The 13,840-nt window shown below is 37.4% G+C and overlaps 1 protein-coding gene across 1 annotated transcript in view; it reads left to right on the forward strand.

Annotated features, from left to right (window-relative positions):
• The window catches only part of wapl (wings apart-like), a 292,449-nt gene that overhangs the window by 174,385 nt on the left and 104,224 nt on the right, over nt 1-13,840 (forward strand). The window contains exon 9 of the mRNA XM_067150459.2: nt 9,312-9,534. Within this exon, the coding sequence (XP_067006560.1) occupies nt 9,312-9,534 (223 nt within the window). The remainder of the gene's footprint in view (nt 1-9,311; nt 9,535-13,840) is intronic.

Here is a 13,840-nt window from a genome sequence, read left to right on the forward strand (position 1 = left end):
ATCCAAAACTTTCAAACAGCGAACAAAGCAAGTGTGAATTGTCTGAGCTGAAAAAAGAGACTGACGTCTATTTAACAAGAGGTGCTTTGGCAACAGAGTTGTGAGGATTTCTGAAGGGGAATGCGAACTTCCGTTTTAAAGCCCACTGCCGTCATAAACCACCCCCTGCTAGGCAAGTGAGTGGCCAGGGAGGTCAAACGTTTGCCAAACTCTTTGAATGCCGCTGGGTACGCTTTGCCCGTCTCAGCTATACATGCTAAAAATAAAGTAAAGGTGAGAAATATTCCTTCAATAGTAAGACACCACCTACCTGTTGTAGTAGTGTATGGAATGTTGCCAGAGAAACATAAAGAATTTTGTGGAATATGACAAAAAATTACTATATATAGAATCAAGCAGAAATATGACCCGAGTTGGGAAGTATTTGAGTAAAAGTAATCATTTTACTTGTTATATCTACTCCTTGAAATAAAATTTTAATTGTTACGTTTTAGTTGCCTTTGCTGGCAAGATCTGGTGTTTACATTGCACTATGTATTCAGGTGTGGGCTAGAACAAATTGGTTACTTTCATTGACCTGTTTTAGTCTCATCCTTGGCTTTGACAACATGAAAGTGACCAGGGTGCGAGCAGTCCTAGTAGTACCATTCCTTCTGCAGCCAGTCCCTGTTATGAATGGTTTGAAAATGTTGCTCATAGGGTCAGTTGGTGTGGGCATACCAGTGGGCTTGGCAGACTGATATGTAATAGCAACTTCTGGTTCAGTGAGCAAAGTAACTGGAAACTACTTCACTCCTCATTTCCCTAGTACGCCTCTTCAGTGACTCCTGGGTTGATGGCGGAGCTGTTGAGGTCCAAACCAGCCTTCAGGCTGAGCACTCTACATACATATACATACATTTTAGTAGTCAATATACAGTAGAACCTGTGTTAACCGAAATGGGGATAACGACGGCGGGGGTTTAGATTACTTTTAAAATAATAATTGATATGTCATTTTTAGAGGTTAAGAGTATGTTTCTTGAAGGTTTTGGTGAAAGTAAATGGAGGCAATAGGCTACTTAATATACTCATTGTTGACAAAGTATTTTAATACTGGAAACTCAATGTACTCAACTGTATTTACAAAACGTAAGATGTTCAGTAGTGCATGTACATTAAATATACAGTAGGCCATACTATTTTTATTCTGAAAAAGTTCTGTATTTTCTTTCCCTATCGTTTGCTAGCTGCTATGCCACGCCACTGTTTCATTAGCAGAATGTCAGACGGCTTTGCTTTGTCACATCTTTCAACAAATCATGATGCTACCTGAAAAAACTTCGTAAGAAAACTCGTGTTCTATGCAGCCTAGTTTTACCAACCCACACTGTATTTAAAACTCTTACTTCGAAGACACTGAATCTCGTCTGCAGTGTCGTGGCTGGTGTTTTCTGCTACTTAATCTTCGTCTTCTGCTGCATCGTTGTTGTGTGATTCATGGAGTACCATGTCAATAATGTCTTAGTCATTGAAATTAAGTTCTGAGTAATCATTCACCGATTCACTTATTTCACTTTTATTGTTCTTTTCACATTTCTCAGTGCCATTCTCAATTAAAATCCCGCCAAAAAGTTTATTCCAACACTTTTCCAGGGTTGATGACTTTATTTTCTCCCGGGATTGAGCACACCAGTATATCACATTTTCATATTGATGTTATTCAGGATTTCAGGAACACTTTTTGATTCATTCATCTCATTCATCTCTTGCAGCATGTATCTACACCTTTTTCTAAGGGCAGGTTCATACTTGTCATTTGTGGATAAAAACAGGACAGTAATGTCACCATCTTGAAGACTCTTTTGGTGTGTAGGTGCATTATCTATTAACAACACTTTTCTGGGAAGGTTTTAAGACTTCAAAAAAGACTCATCACTGGGGGCAGATTCATCTCTAAACTGTTCAGTGAACAAGGTGGTGGAGATCCAGGAAGTTTTTGGTTTCGGTAAAAGGCAGGAAGAGCATTTGCTGAAATATCTTTCAAGCTTTGGGTTTTTAGATTTTCCTGTGCACATAGGCCACAGTCAGTGAGTTCCAGAAGCATTACTGCAGAGCAAATCTGACACTCTTTGTTTGTTCATATTTTGCCCAGGAGCACTCTTCATTTCTTGAGTAACATTTAAAAATTCAAACCTATCTCATCCACATTAAAAATCTGATCTCTACTGTATTCTTGCAGAAATTCATCCATTTTTGTTTTGAACATGTCTGCAGCATTTGCAGATACCTTTTCCCCACAAACATTTACTTGACACACACGTACCTATTTTTCCACTTTTCTAGCCACCGTGCACTGGTTTAAAATCCTCTGCTCTCCTCGACCATCAGTTCGGTTAACATCTTGGCTTTTTCTTAAATAACTGGTCCTGATAATGTAACTCCCTTTTCTTGCATGAATCATAAAAACACAGCCTCATTTATTGGATCATTTTGATAGGTCTTAATGGTTTTCTTTTTAGGCATTTTTGATATATGATCTTCAAACTTATTTTTCATTTTGACCCAATCAGAAACTGTGGAAACACGAACACCAAAATCGGCTGCCACAGTACGCATAATCGCACTATTTTTAATTCTTTTAACTGCTTCTAACTTTCCTTCTATTGTTACCACAACCTGTTTCTGGTTGGTTAACATGACACACAATAAAGAAAAACTTCACTTAAATGTACGATCACCACCTCAGGCACAAATACTGTACTACCACGCAACCGATATCAACAAAGGAGATAGCTGAAGTTATCTGTGTCGACACGTGTGGGACAGTCAAGGTCAAATTCCACACATTTTGTTCCTCATCTTCCTTGTGTACAAGGATAGGGTGGGGACTTTCCTTTACCCACTCGCTTTCTGTTTCATACAAAGAGATTCCATTTGCTTGAAACACAACTTACATACAGAATAACATAATAAATTATGTTTCTTTAATTCGTTTTTACTAATATAACCAAAAAAATTTTCAGATTGTTTCGGTTGAACATTATTTCAATTAATGGAGATTCTACTGTATATCGCATGGAGTGTTTTGCAACTTTGGAGCCTCAACACATGCAGGACATCATACCAAGGTTATAAAACCAAGGCTACAACACGCACTTGTTCATTCACTTGTAGCTTGTTGTGAAATTGGTTGAGGTTAAGATAATTGTGTACTGTGTGGTCGAGAACAGAACCAGAATAAATATGTAATTGTGAAGTGGTTATTGAATGTCTTTCCCTATTTGAATAAATATTTTGAATTAGTTGGCCCTGAAAAATAATTAAAACAAGGATTTGACGTAAACGTTGCTTGGGAGTAACCATTTTGAAAGTTTGTTTCATTGATGGTATCATTCCAGCCCATGTGTAAAAAGTGGGTGATTTCCTAACAGCTTGCATTTTGTGAAGTAATTTTACTGATAACTTGTTGGAAAAGTAATTGGTGATCGTAATTGAGTATATGACCAATATCTAGCAAAGGTCCAAAATATAACTTAAGGCAAAATAGACACCCTGCAATTTCCTTCAGAAGACTTCCATATACATTCTTACATAGTTAGAAATCAAAATAAAGCTCTTAGAATAAATGACATGTTGTAAGAATCATTACAATAATCCATATCAGGTTTCATAAAATTTGCACAATTCCTTCTTGGTGCACGATTGTTTTGTCAGTCAGTGTACCATACTAAAATGTGGGAAATAGCATCTGATCATTTAACATGTATTCGGGTAATAGAAGAGTGGAAGGCTGCCAGACTCAAACAATACCGTCACAAAGCCTTCAGGCATGTTATGCGCTGATTGAGTATGTGCTGAGTTGAAGCTCTCGAGAGGGACATCCAAGCCTGAGTATTGTGCTGGTTTTAGGAAATTCTCTAGATTCATATAGTGCTTCCATCCTCACTTAAATGTCCCCAAGTCCCTTTACTGTGCTTTAGTGTGTTCATATTCTCCATCCAGGATTACATTTAGTTCTTCATAAATATGCTTAATTCAGAGATTATCTTCACGGAGTAAGTGGCACTGCTGTCCAATTTTTCTTCAATTAAATGAAAACCTCCCAACTGGAATTCTTGTCAGCTGGTTGATCCAAAGTATATGGCTTTATATGCAGGTGTAGAAGAGCTTAGCTTAGCTCTATATTTTTATGAAGTTGATATGTTGTACAAATGTATAAAATTGTGATATTTAGAAATGTCATATTTGAGTATTTTTCTGTGTGTATTCTGTTCTAAAAATGTTTTGTTTGCTATTGGTTGTACATAGCACCATCTCAGACAAGTCTTATGGCGACAATGGCATAGGTCAGAGATGGGACTGGAAAGGAAGTGTTATGGCCTTAATTAAGATTCAGCCCTAGCATTTGACTGGTGTGAAAATAGGAAACCACAGAAAACCATCTTCAGGGATGGCTGACATTCTGATTCAAACTCACTATCTTCAAGTGCAAGTTTAGAGCTATGAGACCCATACTGTGTGGCCAACGTGCTTAGTTTGAAAAATAGTGTTACCGGTACCTATTCTGCTACACCTCATACACTCCTGGGAGTAATGTCAAAATACGTCCCTTGCCAGTAAAAACTTGACTGCAGTTAAATTTCCTAACTAAGATAATGTACGAGGAATACTTCCTTATGAAAGGTGATCTTTCATGAACAGTTGTATTCTCCATTGTATAAAATTGGGTGCGTCTAACATAAAGAAGGTGCAGATTTTTTTCGAAGCCTCACGCACTGTCTTCTTACCTCCAAGATCTTTGTCTCGCGCACTTGTTTGATGTTACTAGAACTTGGTTGAGGCAGATGACGGAACAGTGTGCGTGACCTTCTCGTGACTTCTCACAAAATATATGTCTGTAGCAGGAATTCCACTGAAGCAAACTCGTCCGATCAGCTACCGAGTTTAGAGTATGTATACTGTGTGTTTATCATTATGGTAGTTAATCGTGGAAAATGCTAACAGGCAATGTTCATATACTGCAAGCTGTAAGTTGCAATTTGTGAAATATGCAGAGGAACTTGGGAATAGGAATACTGAAAGACATTTTGGACCACCACCAATAGAAAATATTATTAAAATATGGATGATCAGAAGGACATCTCATACAAAGTGTGTAAAGGGAAGCGCAGAAAATACAATAAACATGCCAAGTGGCTGTAAATGTCAAAGGAAGTGTTGAAATGGGTCCAAGAAAATCAGCAAAATGGCCCTGCGATTGCAGCAAAAACTATTTACACGTGTTAAAACAACAGTAATATTATTGGTTTTTTTTATGTCCCACTAACTACAGATTTTGGAGATGGTGAGGTGCTGGAATCTAGTCTTTCAAGAGTTCTTTTATGTATCAGCAAATCTACCAACACGAAGCTGACGTATTTGAGCACCTTCAAATACTACTGGACTGAGCCAGGGTTGAACCTGCAGGGTATTTCCTTTCATCTGGTTGCATAGATGAACATCTAGAGGACTTCTTAGAGGAAGTGGAGAGACAGATAGAAGATAAGGAAGTACTATTGATGGGAGATCTAAATGCACAAGTTGGAATGGAAAGACAAGGAAAAGAAGATGTTGTAGGGCCCTTTGGATATGGAAATGTAAATCCAGAAGGCGAGTTGTTGGTGGATTTTTGCATGAGGAATCAAATGATTGTTGGAAACACCTGGTTTAGGAAGAAGAACAGTCAGAAAATTACAAGGTATGGATGGGGAGACAGACAAACAAAGACCATGATTGATTATATAATCATAGAGAAAGAACACCAGAAGAACCTTTTAGACGTAACAGCCATGTCTGAAGAAGCCTTCGGTGGAGATCATAAGAGTAGTGATAGGAAAATAGAAAGTGGGAAAGATTGAAAAACCCCAATTAAGAAGAGAGAAAAGAATTAAAGTATGGAAGTTGAAGGAGAAAAGCATACAAGAAGAATTTCAAAGTGAAATAATACCCTTGGTACCCAGGATAGAGGTGGGGAATGTTGAAGAGGAATGGAAAAGATTTAAGGAAGCACTGGTTGGATGTGCAGAAAAGGTGTGTGGTAGAACATCAGGAAATGTGAAAGACAAAGAAACACACTGGTGGAATGATAGGGTAAAGATTAAAGTGAAGGAAAAGAAAATGGCATGGAAAGCATGGAAAACATCTAAGACTGAAGAAAGTAGAAGAAAATATGTGGAGGCAAAGAATTTGGCCAAGAAAGTAGTGGAGGAAGAAAAGAGGAAAAGCTGGGCCTTATTCACACAGAGATTGAGAGATGATATGCAGGGCAGCAAGAAATTACTGTATGGTATCTTAAGAAACAAAAAGAGAGATCAAGTAAACACCAGATTTGTGAAGGATGAAGGTGGCATAATTTTAACAAAGCCAGAAGAAATAAATAGATGGAGAGAGTATTTTCAGAAGCTGCTGAACATAAGAACGGATGACAGTCATTCAATGGACGACCGGGAAAGGCAATTAGTTGATGAAGAAATGGATAAAGAAATTACAATGAATGAAATTGAAATGGCAGTAAGGAAGATGTAGAATGGAAAAACTGCTGGAATAGATGAAATTTCAGTGGAGATGATAAAGGCAGCTGGAGCTGTAGGTCTGCAGTGGACATATCGGGTTCTCAGGAATGTCTGGGAGAATAAGGAGGTCCCTGAGGATTGACAAAAAGGAATAATCATCCCCAATTTTCAAGAAAGGTGTTAAGAAAGTTTTGAAGAACTACAGGGGAATTACTCTAATATCCCATGTTGCTAAGATAATGGAAAGGGTACTGGAAGGTAGAATAAGGTTGAGGGTTGAGAATCAGATACAGGAAAATCAGTTTGGCTTCAGAAGTGGAAGGTCAACAATAGAGCCCATTTTCATTATGAGACAACTAGTGGAAAAGCGTTGGGAGTACGGGAATGACATGGTGATGACATTCATTGACATTGAAAAGGCATATGACAGTGTCCCCAGGACGAAAATTTGGGACAGTCTGGTGCAGAAAGGAATTGGACAGGGATTAATAAACATGATCATGGCATTGTATAAGGAATGTTGTAGTTGCGTGCAAACACAAGTTGGCAGGACAAGTTGGTTCAAAATAACTATTGCGCTGAGACAGGGAAGTGTTCTATCACCAATCCTGTTTACAGTAGTAATGGATGACATCATGAGAACAGCAAAAGCAACATATGGAGGAAGAGAAATGAACATGATGTTATTTGCAGATGATATTGTGATTTGGGGAGAAGACGACAGGAAGGTTCAAGAACAGTTGAATGTGGTGAATGGGAAGATCGAAGAATGTGGATTGAAAATAAGTGTAGAAAAGAGTAAAACTCTTGTTATGACTAGAGGGGAGAAAAAAGGGAAAGGTCAGATTAGACTTGTAGGCAAGCCCCTGGAAGTAGTGGAGACGTTCAAATACCTGGGGAGTGAATTAATGGAGAATGCTCGACTGAATGCTGAGATCAGTAAAAGGATTGAAGCTGGAAGTTGTTTCTGTCATAGTGTAAGAAACATGTTATGGGACAAAGATGTGCCAACGGAAGCAAAGGATACTATGTACAAGATGTATTACGTACCCATAACAACTTACGGAGCAGAAACTTATACAATGACAAAGAAGGATGAGAGTTGAATACAGGCAGCCGAAATGAAGTTCTTGAGGAGTATGATACAGAAGAGTAGAAGAGACAAAATAAGGAATGAGAAAATCCTGGAAGAAATTGGTGTGGAAAAAATTAATGATAGAATAGAGAAGAGCCGACTAAGATGGTTTGGGCATATAAAGCGAATGAGCGACGAAAGAAGGCCAAAAAAAGGTGATGGAAATGCAAATCTAAGGAAGGAGAAGCCGTGGACGACCACGATTGAGATGGAAGGATACCATCCAACGCAGCATTGTAGAAAGAAACTTGGACTGGGACACAGTGTTGGAGGAGGAGTGGTGGAAAGACCAAAGAAAGTGGAGAGGAACCATATTTGCCCCTACCCGGCTGCAGCTGGATAAAGGGAGATGATGATGATGAGATTTGTAATTTGACAATGAAAAAAAGAACAGTTTTGAAATGGGACAGATATCGAATATGGATGAAACACTTCTCACATTTTATGTGCTCTCAAATAGGACTTTTGCTTGCCACACTGTAGTACTTTCATGTTGTGGTGATGGTACTAAAATGTCATCGATGATAATCTTCAGGCAAAAGTCTCACCCTATGGAAAAGATACCAGCAGTTATGGTTCTTCATATAACATGGGTTGGATGGATGAAAATGGCATGTAAGTATGAATTGATGAAGTGTTGGGAGGGTTAAAAGGTGTGCTGCTAAATAAGAAAGCTTTTCTTGTATTTGATTAGTTTCGATCAGACTTATGGTGTCCATCAAGAAAAAATTCCAACAGTGCAGGATTGAATGGAGGACATCTCAACTCCAGCCCCTTGATATTTCATTAATCAAACCTTTTAGAGTGTACCTGAGAGAAAAATGGAACAAGTAGTGTGGATACCAGCGTTCATCAGGTGATGCTAAAAGGCGCTCAGGTGTTACACACGTGTGCGAGTAGGTGAAGGGGACATGGTTACAAATGAACAAGCAAAATTGTCATTAAATCTTTTCTGAAGTGGCATCAGAATGCCCTTGATGGAGTTGAGAATCATTATTTTGTACCAAATGGGCAATGATGAAGAAGATGAAAAAGTAGGCATTGATGGTAACGATGACATGAGTAGGGAAGAAGATTGAGATGTCTAGCATGGATTTTTCAGGTTTTTAAAAAGTCATTTCACTTTTCAAAAGCTATTACAGCATTTTTTAATTTTAAAATTATAGTTCCTTTTTTATTTTCAGTTTTATTTTTTCTTAAAAATTCTGTTAAATTTTGGGGTGCATCTTAATACAAAGGAGCGTCTTGTACGCCAGAAAACACGGTACTTGTAAATATTTTAACTTTTATACTTTCCCTGATTGAGTAATTGTGTAATTCTAATTGTGTGAAATTATTTTGTAAGTCAAGGATTATAAACTTGCCTGGTTCATTCTAATGTTTAAGATAAAAAATTTAAATGTTGGTGTCGAAATGACTTCGGTGCCAGAATGGCAAATGCTCCAGAAGGGATGAGTAAAGTGCCAAATGGAGAGGATGGAAGGAATGAATGATAGAAAATAGGGAAATTGGAAAGAGCTAGCCAATTTAATGGCTTTTAATGATCAGGTGTGGATGTGGCTTGAGCTTCTTTTCACCAGCTTGATGATATTGCCTGTATTTGCCTTTTGACAATACCTTACAGAAGATTTCATATTCCATAGGTTACCAACCAGAATGAAGAGAACCAGCTTTACTTACTCAGGTATATGGATGGCATCTTGGTGGATACTCTGGTGAAATTGTTCCGACAGTGTGATGCTGAGATACCTCTGTATCCTGTCACTGACAACACAGACAAAGAATCAGCAGGTGTGGTGATTCAGGAAGCTCTCCTGGCTACACTGAGGGTTCTCATCAATCTCACTAATGATTTCAACAATAAGTGTAAGTAATATTCTGTTCAAAACAAATTTCCAGTTTAATATTAATCCTCTGCTAAGTGATACGAGACAAATTAGTCTCAAGATAAGTACTCCCCATTTAATACTATTTTATGCTATTTGTTTAGATGGAAGCCATGCTTTTCAGTATAAACTTGGTTAATACCATCTTTCAGTTTGTCCAGTACAAGATATACAAGTTTATAAAACACTAGTAGAACATAACAGTGCACACCTGTGGTGGGTTTTTTTTCTTTCTTGAACCCCTATACAATTTCTTCTCATAGGAAAGTTTCTAGGGGTACAAACTAACAAATGTTTCAGTCTGTCAGATACAGATACAAAATTGTACACTCTTCTCCCCGTCCCTTCTGACCTTGGAAATTACTTATCATATGAACACACCTTTGTGTGATCAATATAAAATGTAGCTTTTACCGTTTCGTAGATTTTGTGCATTATTAATACATCATCATCGAACATCTCTAGTTGCCAGAGTGTGGTGTACGAGCTCCCTCCATCTTTGTCCATGAATTGAGTTGCCTTGCTAATTTGATTGTCCACCTCATATTTTGCAAGGTTATGGTATCTTCTGATACTGTACTACGCAAGTGCTTAAACTTTGGAACACTGTCCAGTTTGGTGTCATTTAGTCTTACTTGTGGTTCGTCATCTCCCCTCTGTATCTTCATCGCCACCATCTTAGCCTTGCTGATATTTAAATATGTTTCTCAAACTTAGAACTCCATTTCTGCAGCCTTTCCTCCACATTGTGTTTTGTTTCACCCCATATCACCACGTTGTCTGCAAAGATGAAAACTTCCTACTGCTCCTTCCTTTTTAGGGCCTTTGTTATGGTATCTGTCACAGTGATAAATAGGAGGGATGGCAAAGTACTTCCTTGTTATACTCCTCTGTTTGTTTCAATCCATTTGGACAGCCTGCAATTTTTCATACTTTTGTAATAAGACTGCATTCCCAGATACGCTCAATCTATCAGTCAATCAATCAATAGTGATGTGCATTTAGGGCAGTCGCCCAGGTGGCAGATTCCCTATCTGCTGTTTTCCTAGCCTTTTCTTAAATGATTTCAAAGAAATTGGAAATTTATTGAACATCTCGCTTGGTAAGTAATTCCAATCCCTAACTCCCCTTCCTATAAATGAATATTAGCACCAATTTGTCCTTTTGAATTCCAACTTTATCTTCATGTTGTGATCTTTCCTACTTTTAAAGACGCCACTCAAACTTATTCTTCTACTAATGTAGATTCCAAATACCAAGTTTTATGTCTGTAAATTTTAAGTTTTTGAGATATAGATATCGTAATTAAAAAATTTCACGCCCGTAAGCAACAAAAATTACGTGTCTATTTTAAAATGAGATTCTAAATACCGGTACCAATTTTTACGTTGTAAAGTTTTAAAGTTTTGAGATATAGATACACTAATTTTTAAAATTTCTAAACATTTACCCCATTTGTCACTCCTGTTTAACCCCTCTTAATTGGATTTTCCAAAAACAAAAACAAAAACAAAAAAAATGTTTCTTTGTTTTAAAGGAGATTCCAAATACTGATTTTATGGCCTGTAATATCTTCGGTTTCTGAGATATAAGTATCCTCATTAAAGGCATTCAACCCCTTTTTCACCCCTCCTAGTGGGATTTTCCAAAAACAAAAAATATGTGTTTCTTTATTTTTAAAGGTGATTCTAAATACCAATTTTTACATCTGTAAACTTTTCAAGTTTTGATATATAGGTACGCTCATTTTAAAAATTCACCCCCTTAGCGACGGAATATCCAAAAATCCTCCCTTAGCGAGCACCTACATTGTAATACAAATGTATCCTCAAAATGTAATTTCTTTATGTCCAGTAGTTTTGGCTCGGCGATGATGAATCACAGGAAACTTAAAAGGGTCCACCTTTTCAATACAAATAAATGTTATAGTTTATTTACAACATATATTTACACTTGGAACTAGTTTCGACTCTGTTTGGCGTCATCTTCAGCCAAAATGTGGGAAATAGGCATAGCATGTAGACATTTATATTATACAAGGTGTTACATCAGTGTGATTAAATGAGAGAATATGAAGACGTGAAGTACAATGTCAGTTTCAAAATGGTCATGAAGGGCGAGTCAAAATTGTATAAACATGAGATAACATAAACACATAAACAAAAAACATATATACATATAAACTGTAACAAGACCATGCGAAAGTGCGAGATGATTGGCATTGGAGATTCAAATTATTTCAGACACTCTTCCATTGAATGTTGCGTGCCGTGAGTGTAGTACAAAACATAGGTTAGATTTCAATAAACACAATCGTCTCAAAAAAGCACATAACATTTTAAAAATTATTTGGGTTGAGATGAAATTTGGCAGTTAGGGATTGAAATCGCTTATTCAATAAGCGTCAATTCAAAAAACAGCTGTGAAGGGTGAGACAAAAAATTGCACAAGCGTGAGTTTGGACTTGATAAATGCAAAAAACACATGTAACCCACTCGGAAATGTAGGTTCTTGATGGATTTGGCACAAAAGGTCTGCGTTCAAATATTCATTGAATGGCACTGGTGCGAGTGTAGTTCAAATGCGCGTGAGGATTTAACAGCCTCTTAGAATTGCACGTGACATCTGAACTCATGGTGCGAGATGAACTTGGCAGTGAAGGTTCGAATTGTAGATATTCAGTAATGCCATTTTGAAACAGTCCATGAAGGGTGAAACAAAAGCTATAATTCATACAAGTTAGGACTCATTAAATAATACTTTCAAATACAAATAACATATTCAAATTTTCATAGTACAAGGTGAAATTGGCAGTTAAAGAATTAAAATTTGTAGATATTTCTTCGTCAGGTGCCATATAGGTCATGCGTAGCGTAAGTATGAGACAGGGCTCAACATATCCAAACTTGTACACATGCATATAACATATCTGAATCCAAGTGTGAGATGAACATGGTAGGTAAAGAATCACTTTGTTGAGGGTGTAGTAAACATATTCAGCTCGACAAGAATACAAAATTCGAATTAAGGAAGACGTTCCTCTGAGAGCTTGAGGTTGACTGTGCTAATATTTGTGGTGTATTGTTGCAACGTTACGTGTAGGGTGGAGGCAGATTTCTATAGTGTTTATTGCGGGACCTAAGGCGGTAAAGCTGTGGCGCGAGATGAAGAGGAACAGAGCACATTGGATAGTTTAGGTCTGGGGAGCGGCCATTGTGGGATTAGGAGGGGAGAGGGAAGGAGTGGTAGGGGAGGAGGAGTGGAAGGAGGAGGGATATGGAGAGTGATGCGGTGAAAGTGTGTGGCGTGACAAAGTATTATGCATAATGTGAAAGACAGATCTGTTTTTTGGAATATTAATATTTTTGAAAAATTCAATGATGAAGTCGAATAGGATCTTTGGTTTCTCTGAGATATCATTTAAGTTAAGGTTTGGATTGAAATATTGGTCTAAGTAAATATAGAGGTTTTTTTAATTCTTTAACTGCCAATTTCACCTTGTACTACGAAAATTTGAATATGTTATTTGTATTTGAAAGTATTATTTAATGAGTCCTAACTCGTATGAATTATAGCTTTTGTTTCACCCTTCATGGACTGTTTGGAAATGGCATTACTGAATATCTACAATTCGAACCTTCACTGCCAAGTTCATCTCGCACCATGAGTTCAGATGTCACGTGCAATTCTAAGAGGCTGTTAAATCCTCACGCGCATTTGAACTACACTCGCACCAGTGCCATTCAATGAATGATTGAACGCAGACCTTTTGTGCCAAATCCATCAAGAACCTACATTTCCGAGTGGGTTACATGTGTTTTTTGCATTTATCAAGTCCAAACTCACACTTGTGCAATTTTTTGTCTCACCCTTCACAGCTGTTTTTTGAATTGACGCTTATTGAATAAGTGATTTCAATCCCTAACTGCCAAATTTCATCTCAACCCAAATATTTTTTAAAATGTTATGTGCTTTTTTGAGACGATTGTGTTTATTGAAATCTAACCTATGTTTTGTACTACACTCACGGCACGCAACATTCAATGGAAGAGTGTCTGAAATAATTTGAATCTCCAATGCCAATCATCTCGCACTTTCGCATGGTCTTGTTACAGTTTATATGTATATATGTTTTTTGTTTATGTGTTTATGTTATCTCATGTTTATACAATTTTGACTCGCCCTTCATGACCATTTTGAAACTGACATTGTACTTCACGTCTTCAAATTCTCTCATTTAATCACACTGATGTAACACCTTGTATAATATAAATGTCTACACGCTA

Source organism: Anabrus simplex, chromosome 1 (genome assembly GCF_040414725.1).
Source record: "Anabrus simplex isolate iqAnaSimp1 chromosome 1, ASM4041472v1, whole genome shotgun sequence".
Classification (NCBI taxonomy): Eukaryota; Metazoa; Arthropoda; class Insecta; order Orthoptera; family Tettigoniidae; genus Anabrus; species Anabrus simplex.